Source organism: Vulpes vulpes, chromosome 1, assembly GCF_048418805.1.
Source record: "Vulpes vulpes isolate BD-2025 chromosome 1, VulVul3, whole genome shotgun sequence".
Lineage (NCBI taxonomy): Eukaryota > Metazoa > Chordata > Mammalia > Carnivora > Canidae > Vulpes > Vulpes vulpes.
Genome location: NC_132780.1, coordinates 174,242,589 through 174,263,278, shown reverse-complemented (window position 1 = coordinate 174,263,278; position 20,690 = coordinate 174,242,589). Strand labels below are relative to the sequence as shown.

The window sequence follows — 20,690 nt, the reverse complement described above, 5'->3', positions numbered from 1 at the left end:
ATCATTAACATTCTTACTAGGGATTATGGAAAGCCATTTTAAGGCAAGAATAGTAAAGGATAATTTCTAAGGGGCTTTGTAGGGGAGTAAAAGAACTCACTTAGAACAGAGGTGACTGCCAGGTGTGGGAAGAAACTAGAACTGAGAGTGAAGGTAGGGCACTAAAATTCTGCAAAGAAGTCTCTCTCTACTACTCATTTGCTCTTAATAGACTATTCAGAATTTTCTTAAGTGCAAACAGTCGTTGATTGTCTTAAAAGAAGTATGTTCAAGATGGATGTGTTTTATCTGTAATATTTTGCCTTCTTTAACATGAATTTGTGATGTCTAGGTAATCAGGTGTTTAAATGTGCTAGTTCAGAGGTTTTCTTCTAATTTAATGAAGTAGAGACAGTTTTTCCTTCTTTCTGTATCTATATTTTTAGAACATGTTTAAAGTTCCTTTTTAAAAATAATTTTTCTTTGAGTAATATTTTAAAATATTATTTTAAACATTTATATTATTAAAATTTTAGAAGCCAGCAGATGAAAAATGAAACTTAGTTCAATGGAGGTGGGTTCCTTTCAGGCCATTTTTCATTTATAATATTACTTCACTGCAGTGAATATACTTGTGCCTTTCCCCACTTTTAAAAAAATTTACTTGGAATACATACTTCATTAGAATACATTCCCAGATGGGAGCCCCAGTGGCCCAGTAGTTTAGTGCCACCTTCAGCCTGGGTGTGATCCTGGAGACCTGGGATCGAGTCCTGCGTCGGGCTCCCTGCATGGAGCCTGCTTCTCCCTCTGCCTGTGTCTCTGCCTCTCTCTCTCTCTGTGTGTCTGTCTTGAATAAATAAATAAAATCTTAAAAAAAAAAAAAAGAACATTCCTGGAAATGGAATTACAGATCTTCCTCACCTTATAATGGGCTTACCTTCTGTTAAAACCTATTTTAAGTTGAAAGTAACCTAAGTTGAAAATGCATTTGCTTTTTTATTTTATAAAAATTTTTAAAAGATTTTATTTATTTATTTGAAAGAGAGAGAGAGAGCACACACATGAGCAGGGGGATAGATGAGGCTCCCTTAGGAGGGAGCCTACTGGGCTGAAAATGCATTTAATACACTAGGCTACCATTCATCATAACTTGGCCTAGCCTACTTTAAGCAAGCTCAGAACACTTACATTAGCTTACAGTTGGGCAAAATCATCTAACACAAGGCCTATTTTATCATAAGGTGTTGAATATCTCATGTAATTTATTGAATACTGTACTGAAAGTGAAGCAGAATGGTTATATGGGTACGAAATGACTAGAGGTATATTGATTGCTTACCTTTGTGATTGAGTGGCTGACTGAGAGCTATGGCTTGCTGCCACCATCTAGCATCACGAGAGAGTATCATACTACATACTGTTAGCCTGGGAAAAGATAAAAACTCAAAATTCAAAGTACAGTTTCTACTGAATGCATATCGCTTTTGCATCTAGTAAAGTTGAACTATCATAAATCAGTGACCATCTGTAGTTAAAACTGTTTTATGACTTTTTCTAAATGCATATTGTCAGAATGAAAAATATCAGTACTTTTTACTTATTACCAAAGTTAAATATTTTCTATATTTGTGTGTTTTCAGTATCTTTAATCTCTGAAGTGCCTATTTTCTCTTTTCTATGCAATTTTCATATCTAGATGTAATAAAACCTGGAGTTGATGTTAGTAACTTGTTATTTTAAATTTTTTCTCTATATTTTTAGTAGAAAATTTGGTGTCACCTAATTTCAAAAGTTTTGTAGAAAATTATGGAATTTATATGGACATATTTTTTATAGTTGTATCTTGTATACTATAGGCCTGAAGGACCTGGAAACACTTAATTTTTCCTAATGATTTTTTTCCAGATTGAAGAAGGTATTGTTGTAATGGAAGATGATTCTCCAGTGGAAGCTGTGAGCACACCTAATACTCCCCGAAACCTTGCTGCGTGGAAAATTAGCATTCCATATGTGGACTTTTTTGAAGATCCTTCCTCTGAAAGGAAAGAGAAAAAGGAGAGAATACCTGTATTCTGTATAGATGTTGAAAGAAATGATAGAAGAGCAGGTAGGAATTTTTATGAATACCTTTCTTAAAAGATGCTAATTAGTCTGTATTTATCAGGAATGATAAATATTTTGCCATTTCTAACTGCACATCTGAAAGGTAAGTGTCTGAACAGAAAGTAGAATGAAACCTTAGGCTTTCCTAGGTTATCTCTAGTACCACTTAATTAATTTGTTCAACCAATACATATTGAGTAGACGCCTGTGCAACACCTGACAATGCAGCAAGGCATTTTATGTAACATTCTTTTAATAAAGGTTTTGCTGCCATCATCATTAACCATTATTCTTAACTGACTATGAGTAACACGTATAGCAGTATATCGGATATTATACCAATTTCATTAAGACAGCGTTTCTCCTCCTCCATTGTTGTGGGATAATTAGAATTTATAAAAATATAATAAAACACAATTTGACAAGTTTTCTTCATGTTTGTGTTCATTTGGTGGTGTCAGGTGTGAACTAATACAGACAGGAGGTAAATAGCATCCATAGCAAGGTAACAGTCACTACCCTGGTATTTGTCCAAGAAGTAGGGCACCCAGTGTAAACAAAAGCACATCAAAGTTGTACACATTTTGGGAATGATAGAAAAATGAAGTTGAGCTCAGGAAAAAGAAGGAAAAAAAAAAGTGGTCATGTTAGGAAATGGTTTTGAGAGAGGAGTGACTGACCGAGTGTTAGCATGAGGGTCAGTGCTAATAACTTCCTTATTTGTTTTTCAAAAAATAATAGGTTTTTAAATTTTTTCTTAGAAGCTAATCCTATTTCAAGAAATAAAATGTAGAAATGGGAAAGGAATAATGCTCAGAGTAGTTATCTATGATTTTTCCTGTTATTATTTTTAATCTATTTGTTCATGAGAGACACAGAGAAAGGCAGAGACATAGGCAGAGGGAGAAGCAGGCTTCCTGCAAGGAGCCTGTTGCGGAACTCAGTTCTGGAATTCTGGGATCATGCCCTGAGCTGAAGGGAGCCCCTCAACTGCTGAGCCACCCAAGTATCCCTAATTTTTCCTATTATAACTAAATACCAGGCAGGGTCTTACCCTGTCTGGTTCGGAGTCAGTGCTACTTGATTGTGCTGTTGTTGCCATTCAGTCTTGCCAGTTGCTTTTCTGGCTCAGTATTCTAGTATTCTAATAGGTGGAGAGACAAACCATTGTTGATATTATAGTCTGATTTTAGTTTCTTTTCTTTTTTTTTAAGATTTTACTTACTTGAGGGGGTGGAGAGAGCACGAGGGGGGGAGGGGCAAAAAGGGAGAGGGAGAAGCAGACTCCCTGCTGATCAGGGAGCTTGCCATATGGGACTTAATCCCAGGACCCTGGGATCATGACCTGACCTGAAGGCAGATGCTTAACTGACTGAGCCACCCAGGTGCCCCATATTTCAGTTTCAAACATAGTTTTGTTTGCATCTTTTGTCTACCATTTCTACTGATTAGCATTTTAAGTGTTGGAAAGAATTGAAAAGAAATACTCTAGTTTCTGGGTTCAGCTACTTCTAAGTACTTAAAGTCTGACTCTTCCAACACTGTTCTTGTTTCTCAGAAAATTATTTTAAACTTCTGACTTTTAGGATGGGAATTCTTATTATTATAGGTAAATTTATGTTGATGTGTAACTTTTATCTCCTTCTCAAAGGTTTATGTATGATATACTTTTAAATATTTGGAAATACACCTTGTTTTTGCCTTTTGGACACATATTATTCATTTTTGTGCTTTATTTTTTAGAAATTTGCCTTAATAATTTAACCATAAAGTTTAAACCAAAAAGTCTTAAAACTTGTATTCTAAGGATTATTTTTCTCAGCCTTTTACTGTCAATATAATGTGCTTTTAGGAAGCCATGACCCATGAGGGATCTCATAAAGTGTATCATTTAAATACTACTTTGATTTTACATATGTAGCAAATTAGCAATTTTCAGCTTTAAAAAACCAAAATTGGGGATGATGAAGATCCTTTAAGACCAGTGTTGAAGAAAAAAACTTCAGTTTGCTCTATAGATTGTGACTGTATCATGTTTTTTTCTAAATGTGATATTTTTGGTTATTGTGGTCTTAGTTGACTTTGTACATTGCATTTCCAAGTCTATGCTAGAATGACATGAGATATCATAGCAGTTAACATTTTTGGGGAGCTTCTTCTGTGTTGTGCATTCTACAAAAGTGATTTAGGTGTATTATTTTATGCAACGAGTACAATTTTTATTGTAAGCAACTTAAGGTACAATGAGGTTATTTGTTCAAGTTCACTTAGTAAATGGGGGAACTGGGATTGGAATAGGCGGTCTGACTTGACTCATTCTGTAAAATATTACTTTGTGCTATTCAGTTTTGGTAGCCACTAGCCACGTGCACCAATTAAAATTAAATTAAATTAGCATTTTAGTTCCTTACATAGAATAGCCACATTTCAAATGATCAGTAACTATATGTGGCCAATAGTTACTGTATTAATACAGATTATATAAAACATTTTCAAAATTGCAGAAATTTCTGTTGGGTACTGCTGTTCTGTATTGTCTTAGATCAGGACAATTAGTAAATTTTGAGGGACCTAAAATTAATTGATTTTAAGTTTTTATGAAATACATTGTTTATTTCTGACATTTAAAAAATAATCACTATTATTTTTTGAAATTTCTATCAGCTCTATGATTCTGTTGTAGAAAAATGTATTATTGAGATAACTTAATAGGTAAAATGCATCAGTCTCTTAAATTTAAAATTAAAATATGGGATAAAATATGTTAATGATGTGATGTTAAGAAATAATAAATTATTAAGACTGGAATAGTATCTAATAGTTTATACAATTATTTAGTATTTATTGTGTATTCATCCAATTTACAGTTGGGCATGAGCCTGAACATTGGTCCGTCTATAGAAGATATCTAGAGTTCTATGTACTTGAATCAAAACTAACAGAATTTCATGGTATGTGGCTTTTGTATAAAACATTACATTTTAGCATTAGCTTTTTTATAGAAGCTGTTGAACTAGATTAATTTTTTGATTTTAAGTATTATACCAAGGAAATGTAGCAGTAACATTTGTGTATACTACTATTCATAATAGGAACATACTGTTTTTTATCTTATTTCTGGCTTATATTTTTAAAGTTTTTACAGTGCACATTTATTGCTTTTTAAATAATGTTAATATTTAAAAGGTAGCTATTCTTTAATTGTATTTTTTTTTATTTTTTTTTTAATTATTTATTTATGATAGTCACAGAGAGAGAGAGAGAGGCAGAGACACAGGCAGAGGGAGAAGCAGGCTCCATGCACCGGGAGCCCGATGTGGGATTCGATCCCGGGTCTCCAGGATCGCGCCCTGGGCCAAAGGCAGGCGCCAAACCGCTGCACCACCCAGGGATCCCCCTTTAATTGTATTTTAGAAAAGATTCTCTTTCCAGTTTAATTTTGGTTTATCCTGATGTGGCAGAGATTTTAATTTAAACCAAGCATTTCAGATTGCTTTTGTTCTTTTACCATCTTTCTTGATAAACATGTTTGCTCTGCATCATGGTAAATGTTTTGATTTAGTTCTTAGATATGGAAACAAAACCTGTAGTGTAATATTTCTGTTAAGGATAGATCAAACAAAAGAGGGGAACACTTCTCCTTTTTTAGTTCTTCCCCTTACCTTTCAGTCTCTCTTATCATCCACTTATTTTAGTTAATATCAGCAATATAGTTACAAAGTATTTACAGTCGTTTTGTATGTAGGTTGATGAGTCTGATTTGTGTATTCTGAATCTTTAATCTGTGAGAGAGAGTGGGAGCGAGTATGAGCGAGCAAGTAGGGCGAGGAGGGGCAGAAGCAGGAGAGAGAGAGATTCTTAAGCAGGCTCCTTGGAGCTCGATCTCACCCTGAGATCTCAGCAGGCTGAGATCAACCCTGAGATCATGACCTGAGCCAAAGAGTCAGATACTTAACCTACTGAGCCACCCAGGCACCCATGAATCTTCATTTTATCGAAGCTTTGTGGAGTATCCTTGATCCAAATTCAGGTTGGTTCTGAATTGAGAAGGACAAGAACCTTTTTACTCTTCTTTAAAATACAAAGTCCCACTCCAGACTGTTTGCTTATATTTTGAATTTGTGTTTGTCTTTAAATGGTTTTCTCTGTCTCTGCCAGTTTTGTGCCATGCCATCCTTATCTCCTCCTTTCTCTGAGAACTTTTTCTTTGGATTTATTTTAGAGATGAGAGACATATAATCCTACATTGATTGGATTCCCAACAGTATTTTCCTTTTTGACATTTAGATTTCTCTCTTAATTTTTTAAAAAGATTTTATTTATTTATGAGACACACACACAGAGAGGCTAGGAAGAAGGAGAAGCAGGCCCCCGTAGGGAGCCTGATGTGGGACTTGAGATCCCAGGGCCTCGGGATCATGACCTGAGCCAAAGGCAGACATTCAACAACTGAGCCACCCAGGCATCCCTGGCATTTAAATGTCTAAAGTCAGCCCGATTTGAGGAAGCATGTCCGTGGTTTGTTTTTAAAGATTTATTTATTTCTTTGAAAGAGAGACAGAGATAGAATGAGGGGAAGGACAGAAGGAGAGGGAATCCTGAGCAGGCTTCATGCCCAGTGGGGAGCCCTATACAGGGCTTGATCTCACCACCCTGAGATCATGACCTGAGATGAAACCAAAAGCTGGTTGCTCAACCAACTAAGCCCCATATCCAGGGTTTTTAATTTTTGTTTTGAATCTTACATAGTATTGGCAAAATGCTACCTTTTTTTCTCATGAGAGAGTAGGTATTTTAAAGATTTTGGCTGATAGAATCCCACCAACTTCAAAATAATCTCTTGATTAGTTTTTGAAGCTTTTTTTTTTACTAGTATAGAAGGCTTAAATAAATCTGTGCCAATGAAGAGTTGGTGATATTTTGGGTATCAATAGATCCAGGTTCTTTGGTCTGGACTTCTGACTTGAAGCTCATGGATTTTTGTTGAGATTATTTAATTAGTTATTTTTAAAAGGTTTTATTTATTTACCTGACAGAGCACAAGCAAGGGGAGTGGGAGAGGGAGAGGGAGAAGCAGGCTCCCAGCTGAATAGGGAGCCCAGTGTGGGGCCTCAATCCCAGGACCCCAGGATTATGACCTGAGCCGAAGGCAGATACTTAACTGACTGAGCCACTTACGTGCCCCTTGTCAAGATTATTTAAAAGTTAATGCCACATCTCTATATGGGAACATTGTAAACCTGAATTTGCCTTAGTAAGTTATAAATTAGGTTTTAAAAATAGTGGCAGAATGGACGCCTGGGTGGTTTAGTGGTTTAGCATCTGCCTTCGGCTCAGATCGTGATCCTGTGGTCCCAAGATCGAGTTCCACATTGGGCTCTCTGCATGGAGCCTGCTTCTCCCTCTGCCTCTGCCTCTGTCTCTCTCTCTGTCTCTCATGAATAAATAAATAAAATCTTTAATAAAATAGTAGCAGAACATGCTAATTACTTTCATATATATATTTCAGGCACATTTCCTGATGCCCAGCTTCCTTCCAAGAGGATCATTGGCCCCAAAAATTATGAATTCTTAAAGTCAAAGAGAGAAGAGTTTCAGGAATATTTACAGGTAAATAGTACCATCTTATTTAAAACATTGCTAATCATAGCATACTCTAATTTGTCTTTTTTTCTCTTGTGTAAATACATTTTGTTTTACAGATATGTGTCAATGTGAATTTCGAAAATTCTTTTAAGATATTTTTTTCATGTGGAAGAGAATTATTGTTAAGGGTATACTTTATAGGGGCATCTGGGTGGCTTAGTTGGCTAATAAGTATCCAACTCTTGATTTCAGCTCAGGTCATTATCTCAGGATTGTGAGATCAAGCCCTGCATTGGGCTCCACACTCAGCACAGAGCCTGCTTGATATTCTCTCTTTCCCACTGCCCCCCCCCCCTCATGTGCTATCTGTCTCTCTCTCAAAAGAAAAAGAGTATACTTTAAAATAAATTGATAACCAGTGAAATACCAGATACTTTCTCAGAAGTAGAAAAATCTTATGTTGGGTTTAGTTTAAAACTTTTGGTGTGGAAAGTTAAAGAAAGAAAAACGTATAAGATGAAATACATTCTAAAAAAAAAAAAAAGATGAAATGCATTCTAAGAATACTGGATAGTTTTTTTTGTTACTCTTGTCTTTTTAAGAAAATTTTATTATTATTTTAAGTAATCTCTACCCACAACATGGGACTTGAACTTAAAACCCCAAGATCAAGAGTTGCATGCTTTACTGACTAAACCAACCAGGCGCCCCTTTTGTCTTGTTTCCTGTTTGATTTTGTGTTTAGCACTTCTGAACTTGTGAACTCCTGTTTTATTCCTTAGTTTTTTTTTTCTTTTGCAGTTTGTAGATGTTTTTCCAATTTCTTGGGATCTCCTGATTTTCTACCATTCACTGCTTGCAATTGAAATCTTTTTTTCAGTGTGGGCACAGTGTTATGTAAACAATGTAATTGATATGTTATTTCCATTGTTAGTTCAGTTAGCCAAAATCAAATCAGATGCTTAACTAAAATTGATTTAGGTTTCTCTAAAATTAATGACCATCTTTCGTTAATGAAGTGCATAAAACCAAAAAGTAGATACATTTTTTGTTTTATTACATCGCTTTTTTTTGGACATGGGATTTTGTAGATTTTATTAAATGTTAATTCAGTTAAATTTGGATGCCTCCCTGTCAAAAATAAGTACTTTTAAAAAATATTTATTAGCATAAAGGGATATTTATATTTTATTTCTTGTATTTGAACCATTGAGTGCTTCAACCCAGAAAATACTTGTTACATAGTTTTTTGGTCGTGTGAAAATTGAAATATGAATAACTTAACTACTGCAAGGATATTTGAATGTAATATATAGTAGTATTAACCTTTGCCTTTGTTTGTACCATTAACCCATTATTGGAATGAATTAAATCTTTTTAAGAGTTAGAGTACCACATACTAGAAGAGTATTTTCCTGTGATATGGAGCTAAAGGTTGCAGTTACTGGTATTTTTATACAGATTTCTGCTCATAAAGTTTTGAAACTGTTTCAAGTTACAAAACAGAATATTAGGTAAGACTGGGTTAATTTTGGCTTTAAAAAGTCAGTTTATCTTGTAAGAAAATAGTGTTGCAAGAAGAACAGACAACAGATTTTCCAAATTATTTCACATTTCCACATTTAGTTTTCTGCAAAACCCTTTGTGCCAACTTCTTTGAATTATCAAGAACATTTTATGATATTGTAGTACTTGTTTTATAGTTGAGAAATGGAGAAACAATATTAGCTAATATTTAATCTTCTTCCTGTGTATCGTATTGTGCTAAATGCTTCATATAACGACTCTGTAAAGTAAGTAGTATTATCTTCCTGTTACGCATGAGGAAACTAACTCTTGTAATTTAGGAACTTAGTTTCTAGGGACTCCTCACTGGTAAATGGAAGAGCTAGAATTCAGACCCTTTCATGACTGACCATAGAGGCTGAGTTCTTAGCTGCTGTGCAACAGTATTCTTTCTACAAATGTGGTTTTGTCATTCTGAATGTAAGATAGCTTTTGAGGATTAAAAAATTTTTTGTTTTCGTTCTTATCATTTTAATATAGTTTTGATGATCCTTTTGGATTTTTAAGCTTTTTTTCCCCTTTTTCTTTTTTCATTCAAGAAACTTCTGCAGCATCCAGAACTGAGTAATAGTCAACTTCTGGCTGATTTTCTCTCCCCCAATGGTGGGGAAACACAGTTTCTTGATAAAATACTACCAGATGTAAATCTTGGTAAGTCAGTTTAAAGAATCATATATATGAGGATAAACTGAACATAATCAGTATTTTCAGATTAACGTAGAGGAATAGTTTATATAGTGAAGCCTTGTGTCAAATTCTAACAGACTTCTTGAAAACTGTTAGTAGGAACATAAATTGGAAACACAGTTTAGGGGACGCCTGGGTGGCTCAGCGGTTGAGCGTCTGCCTTTGGCTCAGGGCATGATCCCAGATTCCTGGGATCGAGTCCCGCATCGGGCTCCCTGCATGGAACCTGTTTCTCCCTCTGCCTATGTCTCTCCCTCTGTCTCTCTGTGTCTCTCATGAATAAGTAAATAAAATCTTTGTTAAAAAAAAAAAAGGAAACACAGTTTAGTATGAAACTGAATGAGCAGTTCCTCTCTGAGATATATACTCTAGAGAATCTTCTATATATATTAAAGAATGTTCATAGCATCATTGTTTTTATAGGCAAAACTGGAAATAATACAAATGTTCATCACCAGTAGAGTAAACATAAATTATGGTAGTTTCATAAAATGAATACCTGTGGCAGTGAATACCTGTAGTATGTAGCTATTTGCAACAATTTTGATAATCTTTTTTTAATTTTTAAAATTTCATTTCAATTTGCCAATATATAGTATAATACCTAGTGCTTATCACATCATGTGTCCCTAGTGCTTATCACATCATGTGTCCTCTTTCATGCCCATCACCCAGTTACCCCATCCCTCCACCCACTTCCCCTTCAGCAACCTTCAGTTTGTTTCCCAAATTTAAGAATCTTTAATGATTTGTCTTCCTCTCTGATTTTTCCCCATTCAGTTCCCCCTCCTTTCCTTGTGGTCCCTTGCACTATTTCTTATATTCCACATACGAGTGAAACCATATGATAATTTTCTTTCTTCAATTGCCAACTAACACTGATAATCTTAAAAGCATGATGTTGAATGAAAGAAGCAAGACACAGAAGAGTATATACAGCATGATTTCTTTTATGTTAAAGTTCAGTATAGACCACAGTAATATAAGCAGGAAAAGTTTGAATAAAATTGTTAAAAATAATAATGGAAGTAAAACACTATTTTGAATATATTTTATATAATATAATCTTAAGTACATATAGAGACAAACAAATGAATCAAATATTGCAAGTGGGCATTTGACTCTCATATGTATCTCTTCAGTACATTTAGTTGAGCCAGAATGCTTGGTATTTGTATGGACGTTTTCTTATCAGAGGAAAATGTGAAGACATTTTATATTTGGGTCTATGCAATATTTAGGAGATAGAATTGGGTAGACTTGGTTGCTGACTAAGTTTGATTGATGGAGAAGAAATGATCAAAGAATTGTTTGTTCCATTTAAACAATTGGGAGGATGCTGTTACTTGCTGAGATTAAGGAATAAATTAAGAGTAGTTCTGAACTTGTTGAGTTTATAGAATCCAGGTAAAGAAGTTTTTGTAAGGCAGGAGAGGCCAGGGGATAGGCAAGGAATAGAGATTTGAGTGTTACTTTAAATCAGATTGAGCAAATAAATTGGCTCAGGAAAAGCATGTAGAAGAGACAAAAAAGAACAGGATAAAACTCTGTAGTTTAAGGAACTTGGAGAATGCTTCTATTTTCTTTAAGATTTATTTATTTATTTATTTATTTATTTATTTATTTATTTGAGAGAGAGAGAATAAGAAGAGGGGTGAGGAGAGGAAGAATCCTGAAGCAGACTCCCCACTGAGTATGGAACTTGATGTAGGACTCTATCCCAGGACCTTGAGATTATCATCCCAAACCAAAATGAAGAGTTGGACGCTTAACTGACTGAGCCACCCAGGTGCTCCAGGCACTTGGGGGAGTTCTGAGGAGGGAGGTGTAGTTTATGTGGATAGCAAAGGAGAAATAGTCTGATGGGAAGAGGGTTGGGTGGTTTTCATGTTATAAAACAGTCTCCCATTTTAAGTTGTTATTATGTCTCCTGCTATTGCCATAAGTCTACTTTTTTTTCTAAATTAAACCATAAGAAATTTAAGTTGCATCTATCAATTTTGATGATTTTTCAGGCATTTCTAATGTTTGAGAAAATCTTAAGATGTTTGTTTTTTTTTTTTAAGATTTTATTTATTCATGAGAGACAGAAAGAGAGAGAGAAAGAGAGGCAGAGACAGAGGGAGAAGCAGGCTTCCAGCAAGGAGCCTGATGTGGGACTTGATTCTGGACCCCAAGATCATGCCCTGAACCAAAGGCAGATGCTCAACCGCTGAGCCACCCAGGTGTCCCAGATATTTTAAAATAAAAGAAATACAAGAAATTTTGGCAAACAAGATTAGATTATGTATATTTAACCTAAAACTCAGAATATAAGCTATTTGAATAGCCAGTGCTTTTTATTTTTAATTTTAGAGAAAGAGTGCAAGCAATGGGGAGAGGCAGAAGGGGGGAGAGAGAGAGAGAGAGAGAGAGAGAGAGAATCTTAAATGAGCTCCACACTGATTGTGGAGCCTGACATGGGGCTTGATCTCACAACCCTAAGATCATAACCCAAGCGAAAGTCCAGAGTTGGAACTTAACTTCCTGACCCACCCAGGTGCCTCCAAATAGCCAATTTAAATGTTGTAGCAATTCTTAAAACTGTTTGGCTAACTTTTGCATATTTTTAGATATTTTTATATAGACATCATTGTTTAAAATCTTTTGAAAACATTTTTTGTGGAAAATTTCAAATATGCACGAAAGAGAATTTTGTATAATAAACCTCTTACTCTATTTTAGCAGTTACCAACACGGCTTGTTCAGTCCCTTCCCTTCCCCCCTCCAACCTCACTGTATCATTTTAAGTAAACCCTAAGTGTTGTATCTATAAATAATTAAGAAAACCATATTTATTGTAAATTTCTGTTGAATGTGAAATTGTAAATTATAAATATTTTTTACACTTTCCTTTTTACTTGGCTATTGAGTGTTTAAAATTACTTAGTAAAGTATACAGTAAGCAATTATGAGATATACCTTCATAAAATTAATATTTTATTTTTAATTGCAGGGAAGATTATAAAGTCTGTTCCTGGAAAACTAATGAAAGAGGTGAATAACTGATTTATGTATATTCTGTAACATGATAGTTACAAGTATATTAAATATCAGTGAATTTTAATGGGTTATATGATTATTAAAAATCATAACTTGATTTTTAATTTGCATACCATGATTTCTGTATCACAACAGAAAGGTCAGCATTTGGAACCTTTCATCATGAATTTCATTAATTCTTGTGAATCTCCAAAGCCTAAACCAAGTAAACCGGAATTGACCATCCTCAGCCCTACTTCAGAAAACAACAAGAAGGTACTGCCTCAGAGTTATGAAGTTTGAAGTTGTCCTACTTGAGACTTTTCCATTATACGGAGAATCATGTGTTAATGAAATGAATGGGACTTATTTCCTTTATATGAAAATCAGTTGTACAGTGTAAGGAGGGATTTTATATAGTTGCTTGCATCTTTGCTTTAATGGGTAAATGTTTCTTTAGATAATTGTATTTGTAAACTTCTCCCATTTCTGTATTTGGGAGATTTTTTTTTATAATAAATTTATTTTTTATTGGTGTTCAGTTTGCCAACATACAGGATAACACCCAGTGCTCATCTCTTCAAGTGCCCATCACCCATTCACCCCCACCCCTCGCCCTCCTCCCCTTCTACCACCCCTAGTTCGTTTCCCAGAGTTAGGAGTCTTTATGTTCTGTCTCCCTTTCTGATATTTCCCACACATTTCTTCTCCCTTCCCTTATATTCCCTTTCGCTATTATTTATATTCCCCAAATGAATGAGAACATATAATGTTTGTCCTTCTCCGATTAACTTACTTCACTCAGCATAATACCCTCCAGTTCCATCCACGTTGAAGCAAATGGGTATTTGTCGTCTCTAATGGCTGAGTAATATTCCATTGTATACATAAACCACATCTTTTTTATCCATTCATCTTTCGATGGACACCGAGGCTCCTTCCACAATTTGGCTATTGTGGACATTGCTGCTATAAACATCAGGGTGCAGGTGTCCCAGCGTTTCATTGCATCTGTATCTTTGGGGTAAATCCCCAACAGTGCAATTGCTGGGTCATAGGGCAGATCTATTTTTAACTCTTTGAGGAACCTCCCCACAGTTTTCCAGAGTGGCTGCACCAGTTCACATTCCCACCAACGGTGTAAGAGGGTTCCCTTTTCTCCGCATCCTCTCCAACATTTGTGGTTTCCTGCCTTGTTAATTTTCCCCATTCTCACTGGTGTGAGGTGGTATCTCATTGTGGTTTTGATTTGTATTTCCCTGATGGCAAGTGATGCAGAGCATTTTCTCATGTGCTTGTTGGCCATGTCTATGTCTTCCTCTGTGAGTATTTGGGAGATTTTTAAGGTGGTTTTCGTAGGTTGTCAATCACCAACTTCCAATACTCAAGAAATTAATTGATACAATGTATTTATGTTGACTTGATGTTTATTTTATCTCATTTCAGTGGCTTATGTAATATTTAATCCATTCATTAAGCAGGTATATTATCCTGTACCTAACTATTGAGTGCCAGGCAATGGAATATAAAGATAAATTTCCAGCCCACAGGAAGCTCACTTTAGTTCCAGAATAGTGTTCAGCACTGGGAGTTGTGTGGGCTCAAAGGACAGCCTTCCCCCTCCCCCCAAAAAACTTCACTGTTTTATTACTACTGTAAAAGATATCTTTAATATTTTTTCACTTTATAACTTTCTTTTTGTAAACAAATAGTTAACTTTTGTGTATTGATTTTTTAAATTCAGTAACCTTGCTAGACTTGTATTAGTTTTAGTAATATATCTATTAATTCTTTTAGATTTACACACTTAACTGCAAATGATGATTTTGTTTCATTCATGGCTAGGAGCTGCCGTACAAAGAGCATGATTTCATTGTTTCACCAATAAATTGTGTAATGTAGCTTTTTTCATAGATATCTTTTAGAAGGTTGCATTCATGTTTATGGGTGGACTTGGCTTATAATTTTTCTGTCTCATTCTATCCTTGTCAAGTTTTAGTATCAAAGTTATATTAATCTTTTTCTACTTGCTGATAGTTATAATTGGAATTACTAGTTCTTTAAATAATTGATAGAACTGGTTGTTAAAGTCATCTAAGCCTTGAGTTTTGTTTGTAGGAAGGCTTTTTAAAAAATCAACCGAATTTCTTTAATGATTATAGTATTCAGATTTGTTGCATGAGTCATTTTTTTTCCCCAAAGATTTAGTTATTTATCTGAGAGAAAGAGGGCATGTGTGTGTGAGCTGGGGGAGGAGCAGAGGGAGAGCAAGCAGATTTTGCATTGAGACAAGCAGACTGCACCAAGCATGAAGCCTGATGCAGGGTTTGGTCCCATGACCCCAAGATCATGACCTGAACTGAAACCAAGAGTCAGATGCCCAACTGACTGAGCCACTCAGGTGCCCCAACATGAGTCAGTTTTGATAGGTTTTATATATATATATTTTTTAAGGGGGAAGGGGCAAAGGGAGAGAGAGAGAATCATAAGCAGGTTCCATGTCCAGCATGGAGCCTGATGTGATGCTCGATCTTAAAACACCTGGGTGGCTCGGTAGTTTAGTGTCTGCCTTCAGCCCAGGGCATGATCCCAAAGACCCAGGATCAAGTCCCACATTGGGCTCCCTGCATGGAGCCTGCTTCTCCCTCTGCTTGTGTCTCTGCCTCTCTCTCTCTCTCTCTCTCTCTCTCTGTATCTCATGAATAAATAAATAAATAATCTTTTAAAAAAAACCAAACACTGAGATCATGACCTGAGCCAAAATTAAGAGTCAGATGCTTAACCAACTGAGCCACCTAGGCACCCTGATAAGTTATATTTCTCAACGAATTTTTAATTTTATCTAAATTTGAAATTTTTTTGGCCTGAAGTTGTCGTTCTTTTTGACTTCTGTAGTTATATCACCTTTTATTTTTAGCGTTGTTTGTGTCTTTTTCTTTTTTTTCTTTTGCTCAATCTTGTCAAAGATCTTGTACTTTTCATGTTTTGGCTTTGTTGATCTTTTCTTTCAGACTTTTTAGTTCCTTAAGTTCTATTTTATTATTATTATCAATAATAGACTTTTTTGCATATCTTAAGGGTAAGGCTGAGATTTAGTTGTATTTCATCATTTTTACTATAAGTAATTTTTTTTATAAGTAATTTTCTACATCTTGTTTTTTTCACACTGATTAGGCATTTCTGGACTATGACTGTTACTGTCCAAATAAACTTTGGCTAAAGCTCAATGTTCACACCCTGTAACTGTGAATTATAATCTTTAAGTCATTTTAGTTTTAAAATTAACTGTCATTAATATATTTATACATCTTTACATGTTCATTTGTTCCTTTTGGTATAAAAAACAAAGGGTTTCTTCATGAAGAACAAATTTTCTGTTGTGTCTAGAATGAATGCAGACTTTTGTGTAGTGTTTTGGGAGAAATATGTATTTTTTATCAATTTTGAGCATAATTGTGAAACTTTAGAGACAGAGCTTAACCTATCTGATAATTCTGTTTTGATTGGAAAAAGTTTAAATGCCTGTGCTCTGTGTCACTTTAGCTTTAGTAATTATTATCATCAGGTGTGTAAGCTAAATATCTCTTTCCTATTTCAATTTTTTCTTTAGCTTTTCAGTGATCTATTTAAGAATAATGCAAACCGTGCTGAGAATGCAGAAAGAAAGCAAAATCAGAATTATTTTATGGAGATGATGACTGTAGAAGGAGTCTATGATTACCTGATGTACGTAGGTAGGTAAGGTCTATGTGGTTACTGTGAAAACCTATTTTTCATTCATGTATCATATTTCTTCTGTGATGCAAATTAATGTTTTTCACTGTTATCCTATTGTAACTTCTTTTTAAATTGAAGATACTTCTTTTATAAGAATTAGATATAATTGGTCATGAACATATTAAAGTTACTGGTTGTTTATAAATAAAATATTGACCATTTGTGTTTTTTTATACTGGAGAATGTTTGAAATATCTGTTTATCTTAACAAAATATTCCATATAATCCTTCTTAGGACGGGTGGTTTTCCAGGTTCCTGACTGGCTTCATCATCTCTTAATGGGAACTCGAATCCTGTTTAAAAACACCCTGGAAATGTATACTGACTACTATCTTCATTGTAAACTAGAACAACTGTTTCAGGAACACCGCTTGGTCTCACTCATAACACTTCTCAGAGGTTTGTATTTTGTCATATGTGTCATGTTTTATGTACTTTTATGTCTTAATTTCATTGGTTTATTAGTATTTCTGCTATGAAGTATATTGTGTATAATTGGTAAAAATTCCAGCAAATATTTTTGTCTCTTTACAGATGCTGTATTCTGTGAAAACACTGAACCTCGCTCTCTCCAAGATAAACAAAAACGAGCAAAACAGACTTTTGAGGAAATGATGAATTACATTCCAGGTATAATATTTTTAAGTAGTTTAATATATAGATTAGCATTTCTTTGAGATCACAATATATAGTAATTTTTTTTTTAGGTTTTATTTATTTATTTGGAGAGGGAGCAAGTATGAGTAGGGGGAGGGACAGAGGAAGAGAGAGAGAATCTCAAGCAAACTCTGCACCAAGTGCAGAGCCTGATGTGGGACTCAGTCCCACAACCCTGAGATCATGATCTGAGCTGAAGTCAAGAGTTAGATCCCTTACCAGCTGAGCCATCCAGGCACCCCACAAGGTATAGTAATTATTAAAGCTAATTTTTATTTTGAATTATCATTTTAGAAATAGTTATAAAGACCAAGTAAAATTTAATGTATTAGTTAAATAAAATTTGGTTTTTATAATATAAGCACTATGAACTCTTAAGACAGGCTTTTTCTACTTTTGCAATAGCCAGTGCTTTCAACAACTTATAATAAGACTGATCAAAGTGATATGTTTGTGGGACAGTCCGAATCCTCCTGCTTACTATACGGTGAGAAGAACTGCACTAGTGTTTATGAATAAAAGATCTACATTCATTCATTCATTCTAAATATACTGAGCACCTTCCACATGTCAGGCACTATGCAAAGTGCAAGGGATATAAAAAGTGTACTTGAGTAATTCAGCCTAGCAGGAAGACAGTTATACAGACAAAACATATATGTGATAGGAGGCATGTGCAAATCACAGAGTATCTCAGAGGAAGAGAATGATCACTTCTTCTGTAGTGGAGATAGGCTTGAGCCACAAGGTAAATGAATGGTAGTAATCTTTTATAGAGTAGGACATACAAGGAAAAAATGTCAAAGGGTCAAAGCAAAGGATATTCAGTTTAGAATATTTTGAGTGTGAATTGCTTATACATTACTCATGAGGAAAGGTCTAGTAAGTAGTTAGGTTTAGAAATTTGAGAAATGAAATGGTACAGGTTAAGGATACGTAAGTTACAGGTAGTGGATAATAATGTCCAAAAAGAAAATATAGAGTAAGAATTGAAGAGGCCTTTGGACTGTACCTTAAAGAATTCTCATCATTGAAAAATTAGTCTCAGGATAGTCCTGCTGCTCTGTGTGAAGACAGTTAAGTTAAATCCCTGGTCTGAATATAAAAGTAAATAAAAGTTACTTTGGGCTAAGTCCTCTGTAGGTAAATGATGAAATAACTTCTTAACCTGTTTTTGTAACAGCAATCCGTAGCATTCATGGCTTTAACAGTCTTAGTTTTGATATTCAGGGACAACATGGAAAGCTAGTGAATGGTAGTAATTTGTTATTTTGCTGAGGAACAAATTTAAATCACATCTACTTCAAGACTTCTCTGGGAAGGAAAAATTTAGTGAGTAAAAACTTAGCATGTCTTTCTGTTGTCCTCTTCCCCTCATTTCTTACTCAGGAACTCCTGAAGGATCTGAAAGGATCACTTATTTTTGTCCATTAGGCTTCATGCAATTGGGAAATTCTGTGTAGTCTTGATGAATTGGGGGATTCATAAAGATCCATATTGGGCCACATATCTTAAAAATATCAAGGATCTACTATGCTTATTATAATTGAAGTTAGCCTTTGCTTCTTGGGTTAGATTTATCTCCTAGAAACAAACATAAGGTGAGAACTTTTCAAGAGCATCATTAAGAGTCTTATTATAATTGGGGGTAAGGAAAGGACAAATATTTGAGTACTTTGTTTACTTAAGAATATTTTCCTGTTTTAGGGAAAACATTGAGAGATTTTTAGTAAGGACTGACTGGTAATAGAAGTGATAACATGACAGCTGTGCAAACGTGAATTGGAATTTTTTTGGATCCTAAATTAGTGTTCTCAGAAAGTCCCAAAAAGCTTGTCCTATAAGATGGTTAATAATAATTATGTAAAAAGTATAAAAATAAATTAAAGAGGTTATATTCATTGAGGAAAAAGTAGTGTTAAAAATTAAACTTTTTTTTCCTGATATTAAGATATTAAAACATTATGAAACTATATAGAGTAAAAAGTAGAAGTCATCTTCTCCCCAATCAATTTGGTGTTAATCCTCATATTTTTCTGTGCATTTCTATACACATATGTACAAATGTATACATATAAATTTAGGATTTGTTTTACCTGACTGGGATAACACAATATGTATTATTTTCCAACTGTCTTTTATCACTTAATAGTATAAGTAGATTTCTTTACTGCAACGTTCCACAGAGCTTGTAGTATACTTTGTGCATTATGGATCTCCAAAAGGAGGATACATCATACTGAGTTTCTTAACTTCATAGAAGCCTTTTTTCCTGGAGCTCCGTGGAGGAAAACTGGTTTAAGAAATGTAGATTTATAGTTTTTGTGTAATACCTGGGAAACAGGGTGAAGATTTTTCTTTATGGTCCAGTTAATGATGAGGCACTGTATAATATGAAGTGTTTCACATTTGGCTTTCTCCTTTAGATCTGATAGTCAAGTGCATTGGTGAAGAAGCCAAGTATGAAAGCATCAGACTTCTGTTTGATGGCTTACAACAGCCAGTTCTCAATAAGCAGGTAAAATTCATTAAAGCAGGTTGACTAATGTCGGCTAGGTTTTGTGAACAGCACACACCAGGGTGTCTGGTATAGTATTAATTGTGAAGTGACACTATGTTAAATCAAGGCAGTGTACTTAGGATATTCAGACAGAAAAAATGTGTGCTTTATCTGTTACTCTTTTGCTTTTTACTTTATTCCTTATTCTTAAATTAAGTTTTCTAATTTAATTCCAGTATAGTTAACATACAATGTTGTATTAGTTTTAAGTGTACAATATAGTGATTTAACAATTCTGTATATTACTAAGTGCTCATCAGGATAAGCGAACTCTTTAATCTCCATCGCCTGTTTCACCCATCCCCCCACCTACCTCCCTTATGGTAACCATTAGTGTGTTCTCTATAGTTAAGAGTTACTTTTTTTTTCTTTATAACATGAGTTCTAAAGAACCAACATATAAACCAACATGAGTTAGTTTTTTAAAAATTAAAAAAAAATTTTAAACATTTTTAAAAAAGATTTTTACCTATTTATTTGAATGAGAGAGAAAGCAAGAGAAGGAGGAGTGGCAGAGGGAGAAGCAGGCTCCCTGCTCAGCAGGGAGCTCTACACAGGCTCGAACAGCTCTACACATGATCCTGGGATCATGACCTGAGCCGAAGGCAGATCCTTAACAGACTGAGCCACCCAGGCGCCCCTATACCATGAATTGTTTTGATTTAAAATAAGCATAGATTCACTGTAGAAAACCTGGAACATATACAAAATTCATGAAATAAAGTAAAAATTTAAAAACTAAGAATTCCA

The 20,690-nt window shown here is 34.7% G+C and overlaps 1 protein-coding gene across 18 annotated transcripts in view; it reads left to right on the top strand.

Moving 5' to 3' along the window:
• The window catches only part of SNX14 (sorting nexin 14), a 74,521-nt gene that overhangs the window by 52,680 nt on the left and 1,151 nt on the right, over positions 1 to 20,690 (top strand). For all 18 annotated transcript variants that reach the window (XM_072736715.1, XM_072736749.1, XM_072736707.1 and 15 more), the window contains 10 exons: positions 1,888 to 2,089; positions 4,953 to 5,036; positions 7,595 to 7,695; positions 9,777 to 9,888; positions 12,920 to 12,960; positions 13,102 to 13,221; positions 16,556 to 16,679; positions 16,958 to 17,122; positions 17,258 to 17,353; positions 19,807 to 19,898. In XM_072736715.1, coding sequence (XP_072592816.1) covers positions 1,888 to 2,089; positions 4,953 to 5,036; positions 7,595 to 7,695; positions 9,777 to 9,888; positions 12,920 to 12,960; positions 13,102 to 13,221; positions 16,556 to 16,679; positions 16,958 to 17,122; positions 17,258 to 17,353; positions 19,807 to 19,898 — 1,137 coding nt within the window. The remainder of the gene's footprint in view (positions 1 to 1,887; positions 2,090 to 4,952; positions 5,037 to 7,594; positions 7,696 to 9,776; positions 9,889 to 12,919; positions 12,961 to 13,101; positions 13,222 to 16,555; positions 16,680 to 16,957; positions 17,123 to 17,257; positions 17,354 to 19,806; positions 19,899 to 20,690) is intronic.